Consider the following 23,394-nt stretch of genomic DNA (forward strand, 5'->3'; position numbering starts at 1 on the left):
AAGACTGGGAGACCATATTCAGTCTGTCTCCTAGGCCTTGCAGGAAACCCTTTGTCTGATTTACTTTTGTGCCATGACAATGTCTTTAAGTTGCTGGGGAATCAGCTTGGAGATGAGGTGAGCCTTGGGCATCCCTCTATTTCATCCACACTAAGGACTGCAGCTTTGCTGATGGGCGTCAGGCGGTGTCACAGACTTTCTCTCCTCTCTGCCCAGGTGTACTCGGGTTGTGGCATTGTGTACTGCAGGATGAGGGACGTGTGTGACCAGCTGGCCATTGAACTGAGCTACCGAGGAGTGAAAGCCAAGGCGTATCATGCAGGTACTGGAGCTGCTTTGGCACCTCTCAGGAGCTGGTAGAACTGAACTGTACCACCTCTAAGGCTTGGGTTGGGGTTACCTAGCAAGCAGCTCTCTAGGCATGGTCTGCAATCTGTCTAATGCTCACACATCAGGTCTTTGAGGTAAATACAGGTCACTCAGCAGAACGGCATTCCCTTTGCTCCAGAACTGTTCATTTTGTTGGATCTTGCATGGCCTAAATATAACAACTGGTTTCTTCACAAGAGTGTTTTAAATTTTTCGTTTTGGAATAGAAACAGCTGCTGCTGACTTCTGCTTGATCCCAGGCCAATTTAAACATGGGCAGAGAGGAGTGTGTATGTCAGTCTGTTCTTACTGAGGGGCTTGGCTCGTAATGGGAGAATGGAGAAGGAATAAAATACTTCTACTTGATGTTTTGTTTTGTTTCCTTCCACCTTTTTCCATTCCCAGGACTCAAAGCAGCTGACAGGACTTCAATCCAGAATGAATGGATGGAGGAGAAGATCCCAGTTATTGTTGCTACCATCAGTTTTGGAATGGGAGTAGACAAAGCAAATGTCAGGTATGTGAGGCTGAGAGTTGTGCTCCAGCAGAGACTGAAATCTGAGCGGCAGGAAGGGAAAGCCTCAGTCTCTCTCTTATCTGATACATCTGTCTCAAACACCTGATCAACACTCACTGAAACCCACAAAAATACAACTGGAGGTTTTCCTAGAAGCAGCAAAAACAACCTTGGAAGGGTTTTGTAATTAAATTAAAAAGAAGGCACCAGAGTATCTCTTTACCATTCATCCTCAAACCAAAGAAAATTGGAGGAATGTTTTTTTTTTTTTTTTTGACACACTCTCCAGGGTTTTAAAAAGAAACATCTAGATGCAGTCACAGCTGTCTCTTTCACTTCTCTTAGTGCAATAACTGCTGTCAAAAGGCAGTGGGAAGGAAATCTGTAACTAAAATAATTCATACACTACTAAAATAGTCAGAGTCAGCTTTTGGTGAGATCTTTTGCAAACTGCAGTGGGGGGTGGCAGTTCACAAGTGGCAATAACCATTTGAAAAACACAACTCTAGTTCAAGGACAGAAATTTTTACATGTTTTCAATTGTGGTTCCTCTGGGACTTCTAATTGCCACCATAATTGCTCTGTGTTATTAGAATTCCTGCACAGCAATATGGCTTGGCTGAGTTAGCGTTGTGAGCTGTGATCATTTAATAGAGGAAGAGCTCATCTGCAGCTCACGCAACACCCTAGATGGAGCTGATCCTCACTCAAAATCCAAATAAAACAGTTGCTGTGACTGTTGTAGGAGAGGTGCAGGACATCACTGAGTTGATCACATCAGTTCACAACTGTACCACCCTTCTGTGTGTACTGTGTGCTGGCAGACAATGGGATCCTATAGCAGTGATAGACTTTTACTGCTTGATGCTTGTTACCCAGTAGAGAAATGAGAAGTCTCCTAGGAGAGCGGCATAAATTAATGATATGCTGAAATTTAGTCTCTGTCCTGTTCGATGCATGAAACCAGCAAAGAGTAACTGAAATGCATAGGGCTGATGAAGAATAAAATATAGCTGAACCATGCTTTGTAATAAGGTTAGTTTCCAAGAAATTAAGTTAAAAAGACTTCTTACAAGTTGTTTTTCAATAGTTTAAGGAATATGATACCCTAGGCCAGGTAACAATGCCCTGCTGCTTAGCCTTCACTCTTTGTTGGCAGAGTCCTGAGTATTCATGTATATGTTATTGAGTGGGATCAGGTCTGACAAGTTCTGGAGGTGACCCTTTGGGACAAAAGGGAAAACAGGTGTTGTTTCTGTCTCTGATGGAGTCAGCTCCTCTTTTTTTTTCACTGCTAATTCAGTTTTAGTTGAGATTATTAATTCTTTCAGTAAATTTCCCGATAGAGATTGAATATGTAGGGTTCTGATTCCTTGTGTCTGGCCTGGTCTTAAGGTGTTTGTGTTTAGAGAAACAAGTTCACTTGTTTTCGTCTTTTAATCTTTTGCCACACCTGCGCACGTCATGCCTGCCTCTGGGACATAGTGGTTTGCAGAGCTTTAAAAGGACCAGTTTTGAGGCAGGCTGGTATTTAAAATATTGGCAGCATTACTGTACTGTAAAGTGCAGAGACTCCTCAACACAGGTATGAGCCGAATTGCTGAATATTCAAGTACAAGCAGGTTTAAAGCACTCTTCTAGTGGTGCATTGAAAACATTCCTTCAGAGATTACGTACGGTTTAGTAATGATTCATAGTCATATTCTCTGACTGGGAAAGGTGCCCTCATCTACAAGTGATTTTGGTGAGACGGAATTTCCCACGCAGACTTTGTTGGCAAAGAAATGTCTTTTTGTAATCAAGTATTTCTGATTATTTTCCATAATGTTCAAATTGTGTTTCACCAAATAAACAGGACTTTTTTTTTTAATGCTCTGTTTTATCATAAAATAGTCCAGATTGTGTCCTCGTTCATAGCTGTATGACTGTATACCTGTTTGGGATATTCATGTGCCCTTTTTCTTCCATCCATCTTGAGTGACATCCTGCTTTTACTGCCTTAGTTTTTACTCTGATGTTGATACCATGAACAACACAATCATGTATGCACTGAGTTGAGAAACCTACAACCTTATGTTTCCCATTGTCACATCACACGCAGGTTTGTTGCTCACTGGAACATTGCCAAGTCAATGGCTGGATATTACCAAGAATCTGGCAGAGCTGGGAGAGATGGGAAGCCATCCTGCTGCCGCCTTTATTACTCTAGGAACGATCGGGATCAAGTCAGCTTCCTGATTAAGAAGGAGCTCTCTAATATTCAGGTAAGATCTGCAGAATAGTATCTATGTGTCTAGTTGTGCTACCTTTCTGCTCAGATTTTGTTTGCCTCTTGCCTGCAGTGACCTCTGAATATGCAAAGATCAAATGAGTTTTTCTAGAGCTGTAGTAGTTTTTGGGTCTAGAGTTGTCTGTAGTCCTGTCTCAAGGGAGAGCAGAAGAGATTGAAGCAGGGAGGGAAAGGGCTGCCAGAACTAGCTCCAGCCTTACTAGAGAGGCAAGGGTGAGCAAAAGCATGGAGCAGAAAAAGGATGGTGTCTGTACCAGTTAATCACATTGTTCAGGAGGGTTGGATGTGGTTACCAGTAGAGTTAATTCATCTGTTTGTATTTAAATTGAAGACTATAATTCTTGTCCTGTCTACTTTCAGGAAAAAAAAGGCACCTTAAAAGAATCTGACAAAGCTGTGATGACAGCTTTTGATGCCATTGTGAACTTCTGCGAGGAGCTGGGGTGAGTGCACTTCTTTCAAATGTTGTTTAATGTTGGGGAAACCATATCCTATCCCTTCTGAGGCACAGTTATGGCTGAGATCTTTCTGCAAATGCATGTTATGGAAAAAGAAAATACTGAATGAATCGCCTGGTATTTTGCTGTCTGTACTGAGGAAGGTGTCCCCGAGATGCCTGTCACTCACTTGCACTTCTGAGTTAATTGAGATGTTGAACTGTGATTCCTCTTGCTGTGAAATTTGTTGTGTTTTATCTGTGGAGAACGGACTTAGTTTCAGTTGCTTTTGTTTTGACTCTTTCCTCCTTCACCTGCCATCTCTCTGGGCAGCCTAATCATCGCAGAATGGAACTGTTTAACTTTAATATTTCTCTAAATCTCAGGGGCTCCAGTCTGCAAAGAAGTAGGCATCCTTGATTCTCATTGACCTTACAAGGATCTTATGTGCTTGGAACCTTTCAGAAAAAAAGCCCAAATTATGGATGTGCCCAATCTAAATGCAGACTAGCAACCACAACACACATCGTTCAGGTCTAGTTCATGACTTGTAAGCTGTCATTGTACTAATTACTATGCTGCATGAGACATCAAAGTTGTAATTTTGCCAGTAAGAGAGCAGTATGCATTCACTAACCGAAAGTAGTCAACATGTGTCTTGCTTTTAAGTTTGTATTTTGTTTCGTTCTTCACACCTGTGTCTAGGACAAGTTTTTCAGGGTGACTGGCATGCTTTTCTGATACTTCAGTGAGCTTATTTTCTCCTTGTGGTCACGTTTGGTAAACAAATTGTGTTTTTATGGATCTGTCTTGGGAGATCCCTGTATATACTGAAGGAAGACACAATGCTGAGTGGTCCCAGGGCACGTGAACGAGCACTTTTTTGCCCAAAGCTAGGATGATTCTGGGAAGTAGCTTCTTGCTTTAAGTCGGATGGCTGCTTGTGTCCAGATTTTATATCATGTGAGAGCAGGTGGATCTATCTGGTTAGAGTCTAACCTCAGGAGACCTTGTCTCAGTCTGTTTCTCCTTGATTCTCCTACAGGTGGTCACAGAATTAGCTCAGACAGTGGTTTCTTGAAAGGGCCACCAATGCCATGACAACTGTACTGGGCTCGCTGAACTAACCTTGCACAAGCCAAAAGCAGTCACAGAACATTCCAGGCTGGTCTCCTAGTCAGGGCATGAGGTAGGATCCATATCACCCAGTTACAGCATCACCCCCTTCATGTATGCTGTAAAGAACTTGACTGCTATTTAAGTGAGGAACTTCTCTTAACAGTTCTGCTGCAGTAGTGAGGCAATACAGAAGCACTAGAGAGAAAACATTCTCCTTTGCTTAGGTGAATAGCAATAGAAATAGAACTTTACTGGCTGCATAGGAGATTTCTGTAAGGGAAGCTCGCTGACCTAATTAGAAATCACATCTCCCATCCGTTTTCTTCCCTTCCCCAGCTTAATACATACACATATAAGATATGCAACCCAAGGTCACACATTGCAGCACCATTGACCGGCTTCCCTGCTTGTAACTGTGCAGGAGACTAAGGTGCTCTTCAGGAGAATACCACACGTTGCATTTCTTTTTTGCATTTTGAATTAATACAGTTCTTTTCACTATTCAAACAGTAAAAATGAACCTGAAATTCTGACCTTACAAGGTTCTAAACGAGAACAAATACAGACAGACTTGTATTCTGATAAGCAAGTTTTTGCATAGTATATTTAGGCTACTGTCTGAGTATGACAGGAGAACAATTACATAAGCTGCTTTTTAGAGAATGGGTTCAGACAAAGCTTTTGCTGGTCAGAGTTTCCTGATGTCCCTTTTCAAGAGGGAAAAAAAAACAAAACCAGCCAAACAAAAAAAGTAACTGCAGTGGTAGAAGACATCTTTATCAGTTTTAGGTGGTGGTTGACCATTTGCCAACTCTATCCTGTCTGTGGTTTTGTTTGAGAGATGAAAATCAGGCAGAGACATGACTAGCCAAATATCAGCATCATCATTCAGTTCCTGAACACAGGCTGCCTTACGTACAGAGTTTGCTGTGGACTTGCAGAACAACTTGCTGGCATTCATATATTGCCCTCGATGCAGGAAAGCTGGATGGGGAGAAATAACCACCCAGGGACAGAAGATGAAAAAGCTTCCACGAACAACACAATTAGATTGCAGTTGGGCTGATTCTTGCTTAACTGCAGATCTCCCAGTACTGTGTCACAGCTTCGCTGTTTATGCACCACTCCGCTTGTGCCTTGGAGATGAGCAGCACCCAAAGATGGCAGCAAATAAGAGGAGAGCAATAAAAACAAGACAGAAGGTGCTAATCACCACTAGCCCTCCAAGAGCCCAGTCACTCGTTAAAATCAGTCTTTTTAGGTCTTCCAGAACTGAGGATGTCCCTTGTGCAGATGACATGCTGGCTTCTGCCCTGCTGGAGTTAGACAAGAATAATGTCAGATGTTGATGTATCCCCTCTGTGCTCTGACAGAGCAGAAAGAGACAGGCCCTAAACCAGTACAGGCACACATGCTCTGTGCTGGCAGGTGTCCCTCTTCCAAAAGGTAGAGTCAGTCTTTGCAGGATCTGGCGTATAAACCAGGAGATAGATAACTGAGGCAGCTTTAGAGTCAGATCTACAGAGAAGTAGAGAGGAAATCTTCTGCCTTTGCAAGACTTTAGCAGGTGAGATTTATTTTAATCATAGCTTATCAATATTTTTAATAATTGAGTATCTCTCCCAGCATGTTCTATATGAACCCTTCATCTGTCAACTGTACAGCCTAGACATGAAGGACAAGTATTCAGTAGGAGAACTTGGTTGATTCCAACAGGAAGCAATTCCTCTAAAAATGGGAGTTGGGCACTTAGGCTGTGAGAACACACTGGAGATTAAATGAACACTCATTTAAAAACAAGCAAACCAAGCACACACCAACAGCAAGCACAGAACTTAACGTAGAATTTGTCACTCCCATAGAGCTTAGAACAACCTAGCTTCTTGCATGAGAAGCGTCTCCTTTTAACAAAGTTGGTTTTAACGCTGAGCTACACATTCTGGGTTACTCTACAATAGAGGTATGCTTTCCTCCTGGGAATAACTTAGGTTCATAATTTAAAGTGGGATCTCAGTGAGTTCTACACACTTGCTCTTTCTCTGATACTTTGCATAATGACTTGGCTATCGGCTGTCTTTAAAAAGAAAAAAAACAATAACATTTATTTGAGAGCAGCTTGTGGTTTGAGAGCATCTAAAGCTTCCTTGCTAGATGCTGCTCAAGGGAAAGAAGGAATGGATTACTTCTCACCCTTTCTCTCAAATATGACTGTATGAATGCAGGAGGAGATCTTAATTATTTCAGAATATTTGCCTGAGTTGTCAACCCTTATGTCTGCATCCCAAATACTGTATGAAGACCATGTAAAGTACATTTCATCCTCACTAAGTCACCTTGGATTACAAGCACAAACTCATACTTTCATTTCCTGAAGCTTTTGTTTCTTTCTCAGTAGAAAATAACACTGAAGTTTATGCTTTGCTTTTCTGGAATTAGGACAGATCACCAAAGGCGTACAGAACATGGAAGCTGTTCTGGATTGCTTCCTTCTCTTTTAAAAAGGAGACAGACTGGATACTAGCTCTGCAAACCTGAGGCAGAAACCCTGTACAGCTGCACACCCTAAAAAGCTCCCATCCCTTTTGCTAACCATGGTTAGTCTCCCGAGGTAGGAGAGTTGTATGCAATTTTATAAATACCTGAAGCTGTTGTGTTTGCAGTAGGTGTTCCTTCTGGTACCTCCTCTGCACCTACTTGAAGGGATCTCAGCCCGTGGTGAAGGACCCCCTACTGCACCTGCAGCCTTGTAGACCTAGCCTGGAAGTTGCCTGTTTGTACTGCAGTGAATGATTAACAGCTGACTTTCTTGCAAAGGTGTGGCTAATCTAATCAAAGGCCTTGAGCCTAGTTAAAAAGACCCTGTTCACATGTCACTTGGGTGTTTTGTCCTCTCCATGCCTTTATCCACTTGTGTACTTATCCCAGTGCTTGTAGCAGCCTGCTGTGCCCTTCTGTCTGGAGAAGGCAGCAGGTAGTGGTGGAGAGAAGAGGGCTGTGTTGCCTGGGTCTTGGCTGGCTTGGCATTGTAAGCTCAGTTAGGAGACTGCCATTTGTAAAATGGGACTGTGAAGAAGAGTGCCCTGCAGTCCAAACTTCATCGTGACAGCTCAGGTGGATGAACTCATTACAGAGCCTCTTAGTGCTGTTAGCTGCAATAAAATAGATTCCCTGTTGTCTTCTCAACTAAGGAAGACCAGAGGGAAGGGAGATGGGAGGGAAAGAGCAGAGCGTGATACGTGCGAATGGGTGGAAGGAAACTTGTTTTTCACAAGCCAAGCACGTCACTTTGAAACAGGGATAATGTTACAGAATAAAAGCTATTCCATTAAATGGTCAGTAAAGCTTCAGATGCTTCTGCTGGAGTGGCTGGTCTCACAGTCTGTTCTGGGTTTCTCAGGGAAAGCTGTTTCAACAATTGTGTCATCAAGACTGAAGTAGTTATATCCCCTTGTAGATCCTTCTAGGCTCACTGAAGGTTTTAAAATGTGTACAGAAGTTACTGGTTTTGAAACAGTTTTCAGTTTTTCTGTGGTCTGTGTTCCTCTGTGAGTTTTGAAATAGAGGATCCATCCTCACCAGAGCTCAGGGCATGCCAGGTCCCTGTAAGTAAGTAACAAGTGAAACAAAAAAAAAACTACAAAGATTTGTAGGAGTGAACTAGGGAGACTTGTGTGAGTGGTGTACAGGCACTTTTCTAGTCAACAGAAAGTTCAGTAAACTGTTTTTTTTTTGAGCATATTTCAAGCCAACCTGATCTCTTGCATACAAGACAGTGGCAGAACCCACCCAGCCCAGGCAAACACATACCTAAACACCAAGTATATGAACAGTCCAACGGAGTACAACGGTACGAAACGTTAAGCAGAACATGAGGCCTGTGAGGTGTGGGCAAGTTTGCAGAAATTGGCCAGGGATCCACTTTTCTCCATGGTGGCTGCTCCTCTGCTCCAGAAAGCCACCTGCATTCTTAATAAAATTGCTTAATTTTCTCTCCCTTTCTCTCTCTTCTTCTTTTTTTTTTTTTCCTTTTAACAGCACTGCATTTATTCTCTGCCTTAATTCAGGAACTTATAGTGGCAGAGATAAGGCAGGAGCCATTTCCCCTGTCCCCCTGCCTGGTGTCTGTCAGTGGTTTAACTTGTAACACCACTGGGGAAACTCATGTTTGTGGCTTTTTGTGTTGAGATAACGCTTGGCAGCTTGTTCCTAGTGACAGCAACCTGTCAGTCGTTGGTACGTTTCCAGCCCACTGAGCTTCCTCCTGACTGTTAGCACAGACTGGTTCCATGCTGCTGAAGCATTTCTCAATGGGATTCTGTTAATTCCTGTAGCTGGCACTGTCTAGCACAGGCTAGGAAAGAAAGTAAGCTCTGTTCTTTCACAGGTCTCGTGATTTAACTTAGAAATGTCTGTCTCCTGCAAAAGAGGGGGTCTGAGGCTTCCTGTGTCACCTTGACAGTCGCTTGTTTGTAAGTGAAATGAGCAAAGATGTATCTGACAGAGAGGGTAGTGTGATGCACCTCTGAATGTCGATTACAGTAAATGGATGCCATGTTTGAGCTTATCCTACCCTAGCATATTTCCTGGAAGTGAAAGTTTGGGGACAGCATAATAAAGGCCAGCACTTTGTTAGTCTTACTGTAGCTGTGCATGCAGCAGCTCATACTGGTGCACTCCTCATTTTCTTAGTAGTTGCCAAGCTGGAGCTCAAATACTTTCTAAGGAATGTCTCCGTCTTCTGCTGGAAATGTTTTCTTTTTTCTTGGTATAAAAGTGACATTAGTGATTTGAGGATTTTTTCTTAATTTTTAGACTGTTCTCTGTGTTGCTGCCTGCAAATTTATTTCAATGTGCAACTGTACAAAAAAATGCAAAATACCTAAACTTAGTTTATTTAAAAAAAATAAAGTGCATTAAATACATGAGGAGCTAATGATGCATTCTGCTAAACTGGGTGCAGGCATCAGCAAAGAGGTTTCTGTACAAAATTTCCATTTTGTTGTCCCTTCCAAAGTGTGAAGAAGATTTAAAAGCCCACTGTTAAAAACTTGATTCTTTTCTCTCTTGCTGGATGTTGGCTCTGGCATATGTGTGTGATCCCAGAATATCCCGAGTTGGAAGGGACACACAAGGATCATCGAGTCCAACTCCTGGGTCTGCAGAGGACCACCCAAAAATCAGACCATGTGTCTGAGAGCATTGCCCAATGCTTCTTGAACTCAGGCTCAGTGCTGTGACTGCTTCCCTGGGGAGCCTGTCCCAGTGCCCAAATCCCTTTGACTCATCTACATGTAGCAGTTGGAATACAAGGGTAGGAGATGACATCTATAAGCATGTAACTTTTTATACCTTCTAGTAAAGGCGATTGTTGTCACATTTGGGGCTGAAAGAAAGCCCAGTGGCTTGCAGAGCTAGGTGCAGCAAGCTGGTCTGTTTGGCTGTCCCAGTTAGGAAGGTCATGGTCTGCACCACAGCCTTGTACTTACAGGAATCCCTTATTGAAGTTCACCTCAGTGTAAACCAAACATACACAGTGGCTGCAGCACAGAGAAAGGATTTATTTTCACTTGTTAACTTCAGCTGTACAGGCCATTCTCGGCTGTGCTTTGTTGCAATGCCAGCTGTCAGCTGCTGCATGTATACCCTGAAGTGACAGTTACCATACTGTATGTCACTCCTCTGAAATGCCTTTGAGTATGCTAATAAACATACCTTAGGCATACTGCTTATGTCCACTAAAATAAACTGCACACAGTGCAGGGAGTCAGGCACACAGGTCCCTCGAGTGAGGACGGGCATTTGTTCATCTCCTGTAACTCCCATGCTCTGTAAGGACCATTCGCCTGCAATATGCAGAAGAGCAGAATTCATGAAAGGTCTGACTACCACATGGGGGCTGGGAGGGAGCACGTTTACCAGCACAATGTTCAAATTAAACTGTAACATCAGTGATTCTTTCTCTTTTGCCTTCATCTTTCTGTTTACAAAGGGTATTGCACACGATCTGACTTTTCTCTTTGGCAATTTCACATCATCGTAACACCAATGAAATAAAGGAGGGAACATTTGTCACCAGCTGTACGCAGAGCCTCAGGTGGTACATGTAGATCAGAAGGTCCGTGATTTGTTGTTTTCAGCAGTCATCTCAGCTAAATGTGTCTATTGCACTTGGCTTTAGAGAGAGCAGGTTTGGGCCTGATCCAAGATGTACTAAGCTTGTCGACCTCCCAGCAATGTCAGAGGGTTTTTCTGGCCCTCAACATCATCCTTTTGGATTAGCCACTTGTGAAGAGAGAAGGTGCTGCCTAGCCATGTGGCAGCTTACATGTTCTCTGCTTTGGTCTGTGGCTCAGTGTTCACAGAAGGAATCCTTGGCCAGCCCATCTGCAGGCTGTTACTGGGTAAGTGTGTCTATTTTGTCAGCAGCATGTGTCCATGCACCCCCAGCCCACCCTGAAGAGGAAGACAGTGATGGTAAAGCAGCGTTACCTTTCTGGTCACACCACGGAGCCCAGCAGTAGCCATCACAGAAAGAATGAATTCCATGCCGTGATTTCTGGTCCTCTGAGTCATACTCATTAATATTGTTATTGCCATTGTCAGTGAGCTAGAGCAGAGAGTCATTCCCGTGGGTCTGAATCATGATGGCCACGCATGTCCTTGATAGTAGGTTGTCACCTCTTGATGCGCTTCATGGATGGGCGCTCGGGCGGACCTGGATCTTCCTACGTCTGTGGTCAGGACGTCCATCGCAGCTACAGCAGCTGTAGCAGCAGCAGCTGCAAGCAATGATCATGAGCAGCAGAACAGTAACTGAAAAGAGAAGAAAGGGATATTGCTTCACGACATAGGGAGAGTCACTGGAGACTAACCCTACGTCTCCTGTAAGTTGTCTGATGAGCGGCAGAATGAACAGTCAGGTTTCTTGATTCTTGTCCTCTATCCCCACCTCCCTCCTTTTAAGTTCCTGCTTTCTTGTATTAGTTATCCGTTTAATCTGGACAAGTGTCATTGCACGTCAGGCCTTAGTAGGAGCTGAAGGTGTGCTGGGTGGCTTCTCAATAACTGTGCCAATTGCCCAGCTGACTGTCCATAATGGTTTAGGAGCTAGGTATACTGGTTTCCCCGTATGATGAGCACTGAGTTAGGACTTTGCCCAATACCCATCTGTCTCCTCCCATGGATACTTGGTAGAGATAAAAAGATAAGAGGTTCCTGTTCCTTTGTCAAACTTGGCCAAGATCAGTCAGCAGGTCCAAAGATTCAGGCCAGGCAGATAGGGCAGGCCCAGCAAAGAAAGGTTTAAGGAGTTAATTTCAGGTTTGTTTCCAGAGGTAAATAAATGAAAGCAATGGAAGAGAGAAATTCCTCTGCAACGATAAAGAGCAAATGAGAATGAACGGTGCCTTTACTCTGGGCAAGGGAGGAAGGATCCTAGTTGCGTGTATTTTTCAGTAGGCAAGACAGTAACCAAAAAATATCCCTCACCTTCAGACTGAAAGGTTGCTTTTCAGACTGTGGCCCCAGAGTTCATCTGCTGCACGCACAAAATTCCTAAAAATTGTCACTCCTGGGTATTTTGTGATCGTAACAGCCATGTACCAAGCTATGTGGGGGCGGCACAGCTTTACCTGCCTTCCTGGCTGTTGTTTGGCAGATGGCATACAACTAAGCGGGGCTGTGCACCTGGAAAGGATGGAGATCAAACTCTCCCCATAGTTGTCAAAAGCAACTAGAGAGGGTTTGGCTGGTCCAACTGGCAGTTCCGTTTCTGAAGAGTGCCTGATGTGAGCCCTTTAAGGAGAACAGGTATTCGTGACTGGGTTGGTTTTATGCTTTCTTCTGTAGTCAGCTTGAGAAAATAGATACTTCAAAAAGAGGGGTTTGTTTTGCAAAGCAGTGGGCTGGCCTGTTGTTATTCTACACTAGGCGTAGTGGTCAGGGTAGGGTGGGACGGGTTAGTTTATCTGGAAAAGGATGACATGTTTAATCCTGCAAAACTCGTAAGGAGCATGCGCACACATCTGTGCACGTGTTCTTTAAAGGTCTGGAGATGGGCTGCCAGGTAATCTGACCTGTGGGGAACCAGCTGTCACTATGAGAAGGGAAAAAAAAAAAAAAAAAGGAAGCAGGTTTGTCTGTTTCTGAATTCCAGCCCAGGGAGGAGTGTCCAGGCTGCAAACACACCCTTCCTTCCAGCGCTGGGAGAGAGCAGTACCTCTGAGGGGGCAGGCCTGCCTTCCTTCCTGGTTGTTTTCCCATTGTTTAAACAAACATCATCCCCCACGATCAAGCAGCTCTTTTTTATTCCTTCCGTGCCATCCCCACACAGGGCGGCAAAAGGGATCTTACCATTGTCAGGGAATAAAGAGGCTCAGCTGAAGCATCCTGGCACCCGCTGAATTAAGCACAGGAGAGATCCTCAGCATCTCAGAGCTGAGTGTTTTTCATGGCAGTAAGCTCTCCCAATACCCTTTGTTATAAACAAATATATCCGCTGTGCATCAAAACACTGCAGCAACTCTCGGTTAGGTAAGATACTGCTGTTTAAATTAATGCTAAACTAGGGGAGCGTTGGGAAAAGTTATACTATTGCCTCTGATGCTCTGTGTGTGTGTGAAGATACACACTGAATACTAAAAAATGACCAAGAAATTAAAAGGGGCCTCAGAGCACAGCCTGGAAAACAACTGCCAACACCACCGACCTGTCAACAAAGATCTCAGAGCAAGCTGCCCCTGTAGAAGAGAAGAGACGTCTGACACCCCTCTACTTCCACCGATAAACTCACCGATAAACAGAAGAACCACACAGAAGGACACGATCTCCACAGGGTCAGCCTTGGGCAGTTTCTGAAGCTTAAGGAGAAACTTCTCACCAATGGTTTGCATTTCCTTCAGAAAGCCTTCAGAAGACATTCTGGCTCAACCTCTCCAGGCTTTACGCTGTAGAAAAACCAAATAAATCTTTTCACTGACTAATGCTAGGAAGCTGCCAGCCTTCTTATAGAGCCGGTGATCACAAGTAAAACGAGTTTATCTGGTCTCAGCCCTCGTTCCCAGTAGCTAAGGTGGAGGACTATTAACTGTCTGTTCGTTCTGGCACTGTTTTCATTACAAAATCTGGCTTTGAGGTTGTTTTTGACAGTTAGGCTGTTATGCAAAGGTGAAACTGTTTTTTCTAAAAGGATGGGTACTTAAGCAGCGATAGAATTAGAACTGGACAGCGGCTGCCCTTGACTTCCACCCCATGAAAGTAAGTGTTTTTTTTTTTTTCCCCAGTTATGTTAACTTGTCCTTCCAGAAAGAAATGCAATTCTCTGTACTCCAGTAAAGTGTGTAGTTTTCAGTTATATTCTACTGAACACACAGTAACGCACAGTAGGTCTTTTTGAAGACTTCTCGTGCTCCAGCTATACAGAGTCCCCTCAGAAACCCGAGGTGTTTACTTTGACACCACACTGCAGTCCCCTTCGTGTTTTATCACCATTCAGTAGAACTGGTTGAAACCAAGATCTAAAGCCCATGTTCTCTGGGGACAGTTGGATGCTTTTCAATTTCTTACAGATGACTGCAAGTTTTTTATGGTAAGTTAAATGTTGCCCTATATTCTATTTTATAATTTAAGCCACGGTCTGTGCTAATATATAAATAGAACAGTGGAGGTCCACCCATCGCTGCTGGTGATGAGCAAAGCAAAAGCCCCTGGATCTGTCAGGGAGATACCTCCCTTAATAGAGGGCAACCTTCCTGCCCTGCCTGGTCGTCTTCTTCATTCTCAGTAAGAATGATCGTCAGGAACTATTGGGATAATAGTATTAGTTCAGTCAAAGTTAGGTACCTCAGCTTTGCCACTAGTATTTGCTGTTCTTGTCCCACTGTGAGCAAATTTTTGGAAGGTATTGCAACAAACAAGCTTTCAGGAGAGCTATGGAAGTTAAAATTTTCCTTCAGGAGGTAAACGAAACAGGAGATTGCTGAGAAATATATGCAGTTTTGGCTAAAGTAAGCGTTTGGGCTTACAGATGGATTATGGCTCTTATATCAATGATAACATTAAATGAAATGATATAATTATGTCAAAACTTAGCAGCTTGTGTGTGTTGTAATAGTCAACGCTGTTTTATGAGACTTGAACACTGCAATTTAATTTCCTAGTCTTGTTGATAATACAAAGTCAAAAGACCAAGACAGTGCTCCCAGAACAAGGCAGCGGTTCACTACTGCACATCTGGTTTGGTTACTCAAACAAATGGATGCTTGGAGTTCAGTTTTTCTAAACACACTGAGGACAAAGAGACCTTGGCTGTTTCTTTGCATGCTGGGCTTAAATAATTCAGTGCCAAGTAAAATTACATTTTGTATGTTTATGCAATCCAGAAAGGGTTTTCTTTGTTCTTTTAAATCCAAGCTAAGGAATAAAAATCGGAACCAGCTGGTTTCCTACAGTTGTGGGTGGATGGAAGAGCTGCATCTACAGAAAGGTTTCTGTGCAACTTAGCAGAGAAGCATAGCTGTGGCCTTTTGACCTGAAAAGGTCACTTTGGAGACTAGGATTAAATAGCTCTTTCCAGATAATTGCCATACCCCAAATGAGCTGCTCCAGAAGTGGCTCCTTTTCCCTTTGCACGGTGCTGTGAGATTCTGTCAGCAGGTTTCCAGTTTTGTTTCCATTCCAAGAGATGGCGGTGCAGGCAGAGGTGATGTGATTTGTGTTTTCTGCTCTTGGCTCTAGAAGAAAAACTTTAAAAGAAAAATGTATTCCTGGCTCTAACGTTCTAAAAATGTTTGTTCCCTCTGAGAGTATTTCTGCCTGCCCAGAAGCTGTCCTAGTAAGGAGTCTGCTGTAACCTCTCATGCCATGCTTTGGGCTGCATCAGAAGCAGCAAGTATGAGAACTAGGCTTCCGAAGCTTGGGTATACAATGGAAAATTACTAATTGGGACTGTAGAACTCCACATGGACTAGCAGAGAGCCTCGTCTGAAATGGTAAGAGCTTTTCTCAGTAGAGAAAGAGCTTTGTCTCAGTAATGGGCATTCCTTTGCCCCTGGTACCTGATCTAGAGCGAAGTGAAGGAGGTTTTGTTCTAAAACTTGCAAGGAATGTTGCTCGTTTACCTTGGGTTGAACTTCTTCAGGGACAAAGTTTGAAGCCAGTGGTGCAGGCTGTGAGGAAGCAAATGTTTTTCCACTCAACTGCACTTCTGAGTGGAACTGAGTTCAGTTCCAAGGGTGTCACAGCTTTGGGATTTCTTGTGCATAGCAAAAGGGTGATGAATAAATCACTTCTAAAAAAAAAATAAAAAAATAAAAAAACTCACAAAGAAAGGTAGTGATACTCATGGACTTTATCTTCCATTCTACTTGTGTGCAAAGGCTTTGGTCGGGACTAGTTTTGGTTGTGATCTTTTCTCAGCTGATGTCAGCACAAACAAGATCGCACCCTAAAGATTAGCATGAGGGTAAGGCTTGCCTGCCTGTGTGACTTACACAAGTTGTCTCGTGTGTCTGCCTTATCTTCCTCACCTCCAACACAACAGGGATGACACTACTTACAGATTTCAGGATGGAACTATAAGAATTAATTCTTTTTCATTTTTTTTTCCCCTCTTACTGTGTGCAAGTCATTTCCCAGTTCCCAACAGCAGTAAAGGCCGGGCGGTGCAGGATACTTGGTTGAAGCAGTGATTGTAATGATTATTATTAAAATAGGCAAGTTTTAAGAGATTTGAAACTTCAGGTTGTAAGTCTTAACGGACAGTTAACTTTCTAAGCCTGGATTGCTGATCTAGGGCCTAGATGGTGTGGGGTTTGGAGCAAACCTAGTTCTCTGCCAGTGATTTTCTGAGTTGGGAATCTCTCCTTTCTTGCTGTTCTTCCTCAAAAATGCATCCCGTGAGGACGGGAACCCGCCAGAGCAGAGGAGACACAGCTGTTAGGGCAGCAAAGCCAATGGAACTTGTTATGGAAGAAATGCTGAATGACCACAGAGCAATGCTGTCTTTGTGGTGCTTTGTCAGATAAATGTCACGAACTTGTTTGCCATAGCTATAGCTCGAGCTGATACAGAGTGAAAAGAGGGGCAAGAGGACAAACTTGTATAGAAAAGGAAGTGAACGCGATGCTAATGCCTTGTGACAGGCAGTTTGCAAGTTCCTGCTGGGGTGCTGTGGAAGCCTGAAATTCGTGGTTTCTGCTGCTTCCTTTTCTGGCTGTTCTTTAAAAAATATCTACCCAGTGTTGCCAGTGGGACTAGACCATCAAATCTTTCTGCCCTCCTCTGTTACAGGGCCTGGCAGAGAAGGGAGTAAAACAAACATTTTAATTTGGGGTTGTTTTTGAAAACAAGGCAGAATCTGCCACGTGCTGTGAGTTGAAAAGAGAACGCAGTAATAATGCAGGGGGATGCTGACGTTTGCAGGTGTGCTGCAAGGATCCGATGATCATTTCATGCCGAAGAAACATGTTCTACACTTAGGGCACCTGTAGAGTTAGATTCCCAGAAAATGCTGATATTTGTTTTTAATGCAGATCCATCTTGCTGTGTCTACTGAATACAGCTGTGCAAATTGCCATAATAGCACTGAGATTATCTCTCTGAACTATTTTAATGGATTTAAGCCATATTGAAGCACTCAAAGAAATTGGCTGCTCAGCTCGTCTGAGAATAAAGCCATTAAACAGCCTCAACCTAGACATTCAAGACAAAAGCCATGGTCATGGTTTCTTGGTCCCGTGAACGGGCTGCGTGTGGTAGCTTCCTGGCTTCCAGCAAGAAACAGAGCTTTGGGGTGACTGTAACACGGGTCTCGCATCCTTTTGTCTGCCTTAAGCTAATCAAGTTGTTACAAGTATGTTGGGACTGATGGAAATTAATCTCCTTTTGGGTCTGTCTGCAGCTTGGAAAAGCCACATCCTTTCTGTGTCTGCACAGGTGCATCACGAGGTGAGCTGTAGGGAGTGGGTGAGCTTAAATTTGCTGCCGAGGAATGTGACACTTGTTTAGTCTTAACCATGATGGCATTTGGACGGCCTATTTCAGCACAAAGAACATGAATTTGAGTTTGTGGTTTAGCCCCAGGACTGGAAGTTAGTAAATGCAGGCACTCTTCCGGGGCTGCCGCTGATGCATACTGGTTGTGTGACCTTGGGTAACTCATCCCGTCCTCTGCTGTGTGACTTCATCTCTGCAAAGCAGCAGAGCACGTAACCACCATCAGAGGTGTGTCCGAGCCTCTAAAATGTTCTGGAAGGTTGAGATAGACAGACAGTAAGTCCCTGGTTCTGTTGCAGCTACACAAGGAAATTAAATTACCTTTGCTTGCTGACTGCTTGTTACACTTCAGTCATTGAGCCGTTCAGGATGAAAGTAGATGAAAGCAAGGCTTCTGCTCTTGGTTGCTCCTTACCCAGTCGTACCAAGGGTTTGTTTCTCGTGACACGACCTCCCAGTCCCTAGGTTTTACTGTGCTCTCTCTGAGAAGCTTGGTTTGCATGGGTTTGTTGCTACAGTGATCTGAAAACAGAGCTGAAGCTTGGAGGCCTCACCTCTGCTGGTGGTGCCCTGAAGCTGCCAATGATTGTTCTGATGCTGCGAGTCCCATGAAGGTGAGCTCGATATCCTCCACGGAATGCTCACTGCCCGTGTCAGACATACAAAGCAGGATTCCATGGTGAGCCCAAACAAGCCGAATGCCAGGGTAACCTCCTCGTTGTCTTTTCCCAAGACTGTGGCTATGCAGAAGCAAATCCTACAAGGCAATCCCAGTCTTACAGAGCAGGGTGCTGAGGAGCTGAAGGGGAGGAGGTGCTTTTTGTCCTGGTCTAAATCTTTAAAATAAGTTTTGACTGTGTTTGGCCACTTTCTTAGTAACACAAAGGTTTGGTCAGTTCCTAAACCTTCCAGCTTTGTACTTGGTTCCTGAATCACTCCTTTGATTTCATGTGGATAAGGTCTGCAGTGCTTCCTGTCCTAAAACGGTCTTGGTCTTCTAGGTGGTGTTGTAGTTGGATGCATTTTGGCAGAACATGTAATGATTCCTGTCTGATTGTTTATTGTTTTAAGTTTGTAATGTACTTCTGAGATGAAAAGGGCTATAGAAATGTAGTAGCATTGCCTGGTTTTCCCTCATCATTGTCAGTGCAATGTGTGCTGGCAAGACTGTAGTTGACCAGCCACGTGAATCTTAACTATGGTTCACAGGCAAGCCCTTTTTTTCTAAAACAGGAGTGAACGGAGCCAGACAGACCTATAATTCATTCCCAAGCAGATGAAAATAGTTTCCAGTATCAAGAGAATTCAGTTTTTTAACAGCACACACCCAAACTGGTAAATTGCAGCTCCATGTCATGGGAGAAAAGCCTTGACTTTGTCAGCTGGTCTGGAAAAGAAGGCCATGCGTGCCTGCAGATTATAAAGCAGCCCCGGCTGGGTGGCCATTTGGCTGGAACACCCTGTCATCTCCACCACCCACTATTTGGAGACTGGTTTTGAGGTAGCAGCGTAAACGTTCCTTCCCTCCCCAACAACCTAGTATTAGACTAATATAAAAAGGCTCTGAATTCCCTGCAATAGCAGTCGGAGGAGCTGAGGTGCCCATCGGGGCGCTGAGCTGAGAGGCTCTACACCTCTGCAAAACACAGTGGTTTTCTCCAGTCTGTCCCACAAGCAAATCCACAAAATGCCAGGAGACAGCTCCTCACTACAAGTCCCATTTTTAAGAAGTGGGGAAACGAAGGCACAGAGCCATCTGGTGAAAGGAAAAGGTCAGTCTTAAAAATAAAACTGTAGCTCTTCTACAAGAGAACTTTTTTTAGGCCCAAGGGTACTGATGCCTGAATCTAGCCTCAAAGTCTCTTCTAATATTAGCAAAATAACCATTTCCCAGGAAGCTGACAGAGAGGTAACTGTATGCCCATGAAAGTAGCTGGCTGTAAATAGTTCCTTCACAAACGGACTGGGATCTATCAGCAATTTGGTGTTTGAGGTAAGGCCTCTGGAGCCCTTTGAGGGTTCTGGAAACACCTTCCCAATCTTCTTTCAGCCACCTCCGGCTCCCATCCTTGCCTGGCCTCCAGACCTCAGCAAACTACGTGCATTTGTGCGTTGCTTGAAATGCGCTGGTCTAATCCTCGTCAAGACACCACTTGGCTGTAGGATCTCCAAACTGGAGGCGACAACAGCTGCATCCTCCGAAGAAGCTGTTTTGGGCTGTCGCAGCTGTGCGACTTGGGGAGCGGTTGCAGGGGGCCATGGCAAGACCCTGCACGAGGGCGAGGTGTGGGTGCTGCTCCCTGTGCCCACCCTCTTGCCGTGCCCCCCGTCCATCCTGCGGCTCTGCTCGCCGCAGGCTCCGTGGGGCAGGCTGCTGCTGCTGCGGCCGGGAGCTGCTCCGTCGAACTCGGTTTGTTTTGTACCTCCACTCCCCTAACTGCTTTGGCATTTCGCTCAGGCTAAGAGGCCCGTGCACTGTGACAGCTGTAACATAAGCCATGTCCTGCTTCTTTTATCCAGACATGTGTTTCATATTGCTTTTTCCTCCCCCCCCGTATGTACACGCTGCTGCGGCTGGACAAGCCCCCAGCCAAACCCGTTAAGGTTTTCTTTTGCGAGGAGAACTTGGCCTGCTTCTCTCCCTCCCTCCTTCCCCCTGCCCTTCTCCCCTTGCTCCTCCTCCCTTCCTTTTTTTTTTTTTCCTAAACTTTGTTTTTCCCGTACTTTGTGGAACCATCTTAGCTGTGACAAACAAGCTGCAGAGACCCTTCATTAGCAGGGTGGAAACTTCCCCTCCATCCCCTTTGAACCTAGGGCTGAGCTGGAGGCGTGCGGGTCTTACCCACCAGATCTTCTCCCGCAGGCAGTTCCAATTCGGTCGGGTCTTTGCAGGAGCTGCCCTCCCTTCCACCTTAATGGGACCGGAGAGAAGTGGAAATACCTGATCCTTAGCATTCCTCCCCACAGGCACGTGTGGGAATGGGGAAGACATCTTTCTGGGAGAATTGGCTTTCTGCCCCTCTGCCTGCCTGTTTGTAAACAGCTGAGTGCCCCGGCGCTGCCTGCAAGAGGCAGGGGGGCAGCTCAGTGTTAGGAGCCACAGGATCTTCCGAACAGTGTGATCAGCTTCAGAGAGCAGAAAATAGGGTCTGTTTGGTCAGCCTCCTTGCCAGCCCCCCCTTCCCATGCCCAGCAGCAAGCAGTGCACATTGTGGGACACCCCTCTGTGTAAACCCAAGGCTCACAGTGGGTCATTTCATGTATCTGAGGGATCCTTTTCCTTTTCTTTTTCCCTTCTCGCTGCCTCCAGACCCCATGGTCTTGGTATTGAAAACTGTACCCCATGTCTGTGTATGGCTGTGTTCGCTCTCAGAGCAGCGGTTTCTCGTGCTGTTTTGAATAGTAAACCAGCATCTGTGCCGGATACACTGGCTGCCTTTTTTTTTTTTTTTTTTTTTTAAATGCTTGTTAGAAGCTGTGTAAAATCTTTCCATTTATTTCTATTGGACACAGATGCTTTACTTGCACAGTATGCTAGTTTCCCGGCTGGGGTTTGTTTTCTAAGCTCTCTGTTTGCTTCAGGATTTGGGAGATAAAACTCAGCTCCAGCTGGGAGGAGCTCTGGAGAAATGCTGTCGCTGGCACCCACCCGCGTTTGGTTTGACACGCGTTTGCCTGTGCTGGCAGCTACTCTCTAATGGCACATCCACTGTTTGTACGGACGAGCAGCCCAGCTCTCTTGCCCAAACTAAGTGCTAATACACGAAAACCTCACCGCGGAGAATGCCCTGTGCCAGACCTGCTTATCAGCTAAGGTCACATTCCATAACAGCAACAGCAAAACGAGCGCACAGCCTTTCTAATCAACAAAAAAGTTGCTTGCTTCTGCTCTGACTGTAGAAGCAACACCAGACTGCAGGCTGGGTCCTTTTGTTAGCAGCACGGCAGCAGCACGGCTTTCTGGAATCCTGTTCAAAGCTTTTCTCTTGCCACCTTGCTCCGGAGTGTCCCCTTGCAGACAAATTCAGGCTAGTGAGCACTACCCGAGGGCTGCTTTTGCAATTTGCCATACAAAGAGCTACAAAGGCTGCAGCTGCTTGCTAAGTAACCGAACGCTAAGGTGCTATGCTACGGTTGACCGCCCAGCAGCGAGAGCTCAGCCTTACCCCAGCCGTGCCACGAGCTCTTCTCCTCCTCTTGTTTTTCCTCCTCTCCTCTTCAACTTTCACGTCATCTCTCCCCTCATCCTGGCTCGTGTCTCGCTCCTTGCTCGGCTCCTCTCTGCTCTGCTGCTGACAGCCAGCTGTTGTCTCTGCCTATTTTTTTGGTGCTGCTGGTGGGGCGATGCCAAGTTTCGTGTTACAGGGGTGCCAGCGCGGGAGGGCGGCCGGCCGGCAGCGCACCGCAGGGCAGCCGCTGCTGCAGCCTCCCACTTGTTGCTGGCTTCCGCTGCGCATCTCCTCCTAGCAAGGTCTTTTCTTTTTTTCTTTGCGTTTGATTCTCGCCTCGCAATACTTTGGGTGTGTGTTAAAGCAATTAACTCTTCTTTATGCTGCCCGGTTTCCTTCCAACTCCCGGGGGAAGGAGCTTTCTCGGGTGTGCTTTGAAGGGGCAGAGCGAGAAATCGCAGCGACAGCGCAGCGCGGTCTGCTGCTGGCACGGGGGTGATGCTGGAGGTGAATTTGTTTCATGCCCCCAGACGAGTCATTTACTCTCTCGAAGCCTTGGTTTTTTGCTTCTCGTGTACTGGGGACAGCTGCCACCCGCTGTCATGTCCCTGAGGGCTGCTGAAGTTCAGCTGCACTACAGCTATGCCGTCCTTCAGACAGGTGCAAAATGATAATGGCTCATCAACCACATAATTTGCCCTTCTATTTGATAGAGCTCATTAAATGGCTTTTGTTCAGCAACCGACATCTACATAAATAATTTGTCTTTATATAATTTTTGTCATCTTAATCCCGCTCTCATTTCATGGCTTTATTCCAAAACTTGCTGTGTTTTGGGGGAGCTCTTCCGATGAGGCTGTGTACCCTTCTTTGGCTGCCATGAGGGAATGCTTTCTTCCTGGTGTATTTTGGCAGAGACAAAGCCTCTTTTCAGATTCGTGACTTTGCTGCTTCTCTGACAGTTGATCTGTTTCTGCTAATTGCAGGAATAGTGCTACCATTTTACCCAACGTACAGAAGTACAAAAAGGAGGCATGGTGCAGGCATCCAGGGGGGTCAGTTCAGTGCTTTCCTGAAATGCATTGCCACAGGCAAAAACACATTAATCATCTCAACTGTTATTTGCTCTTCATCCTATCCCATTATATAAAGTAGGGTAGGATGTCTCAAATGAAGTAATGATTTTACCTAGATGTTTTAAAGACCGGTGGAGAGCTCATATGTACTTCTGTTGAAGGATGGGTGAGGCAGACAATACAGATGCATATTTGAAAGGCTAAATAATCTTAGGATATGCATAAGAATGCAAACTACCATTAATTGATGTAAAGCAGCTCTCCATCTCTGGGGCATTAGTCAGGTGCTCATGTGACTTGGGAAGTTTCCCCACCACATGACAACGCATAACCAGCTGTGTTTCAAGACCTCTTGCATTCAGTTAAGCATTACTCCAGTGGTTCTCCCAGCACCCCGACTGGTAACTATTTTTAGTCTTTTGAC

At 44.9% G+C, this 23,394-nt stretch overlaps 2 protein-coding genes across 10 annotated transcripts in view; one reads left to right on the forward strand and one right to left on the reverse strand.

Annotated features, from left to right (window-relative positions):
* RECQL5 (RecQ like helicase 5) overlaps window positions 1-23,394 on the forward strand; it is a 38,066-nt gene that overhangs the window by 4,244 nt on the left and 10,428 nt on the right. For all 4 annotated transcript variants that reach the window (XM_082774952.1, XM_082774955.1, XM_082774954.1 and 1 more), the window contains 4 exons: window positions 217-322; window positions 775-886; window positions 2,988-3,150; window positions 3,537-3,619. In XM_082774952.1, coding sequence (XP_082631078.1) covers window positions 217-322; window positions 775-886; window positions 2,988-3,150; window positions 3,537-3,619 — 464 coding nt within the window. The remainder of the gene's footprint in view (window positions 1-216; window positions 323-774; window positions 887-2,987; window positions 3,151-3,536; window positions 3,620-23,394) is intronic.
* SMIM5 (small integral membrane protein 5) lies at window positions 5,197-22,177 on the reverse strand. Of its 6 annotated transcripts, none has more exons than XM_082774957.1 (6): window positions 21,892-22,177; window positions 15,850-16,019; window positions 15,319-15,462; window positions 13,524-13,677; window positions 10,219-11,545; window positions 5,197-6,048 (listed from the first exon to the last, which is right to left on the reverse strand). In XM_082774957.1, the coding sequence occupies exons 4-5, from the start codon at window positions 13,648-13,650 to the stop codon at window positions 11,424-11,426; spliced, it is 249 nt and encodes an 82-aa protein (XP_082631083.1). In that variant the 5' UTR covers window positions 13,651-13,677; window positions 15,319-15,462; window positions 15,850-16,019; window positions 21,892-22,177; the 3' UTR covers window positions 5,197-6,048; window positions 10,219-11,423. The 6 variants fall into 6 exon arrangements, with proteins under 6 accessions (XP_082631083.1, XP_082631082.1, XP_082631086.1 ...); XM_082774956.1 differs by having other exon boundaries at window positions 15,319-15,474; XM_082774958.1 differs by having other exon boundaries at window positions 6,038-6,048; window positions 11,222-11,545; window positions 15,319-15,474.

Source organism: Aythya marila, assembly GCF_965140915.1.
Source record: "Aythya marila genome assembly, chromosome: 18".
Lineage (NCBI taxonomy): Eukaryota > Metazoa > Chordata > Aves > Anseriformes > Anatidae > Aythya > Aythya marila.

Bases quoted from the DNA above. Each gene is read 5' to 3' on its own strand.
- SMIM5 (XM_082774961.1), bottom strand. From the start codon at position 13,650: ATGTCTTCTGAAGGCTTTCTGAAGGAAATGCAAACCATTGGTGAGAAG. The intron at 11,546-13,523 runs GTGAGTTTATCG...TTCTCTTTTCAG, and splicing joins TGTGGTTCTTCTGTTTATCG to TTACTGTTCTGCTGCTCATG.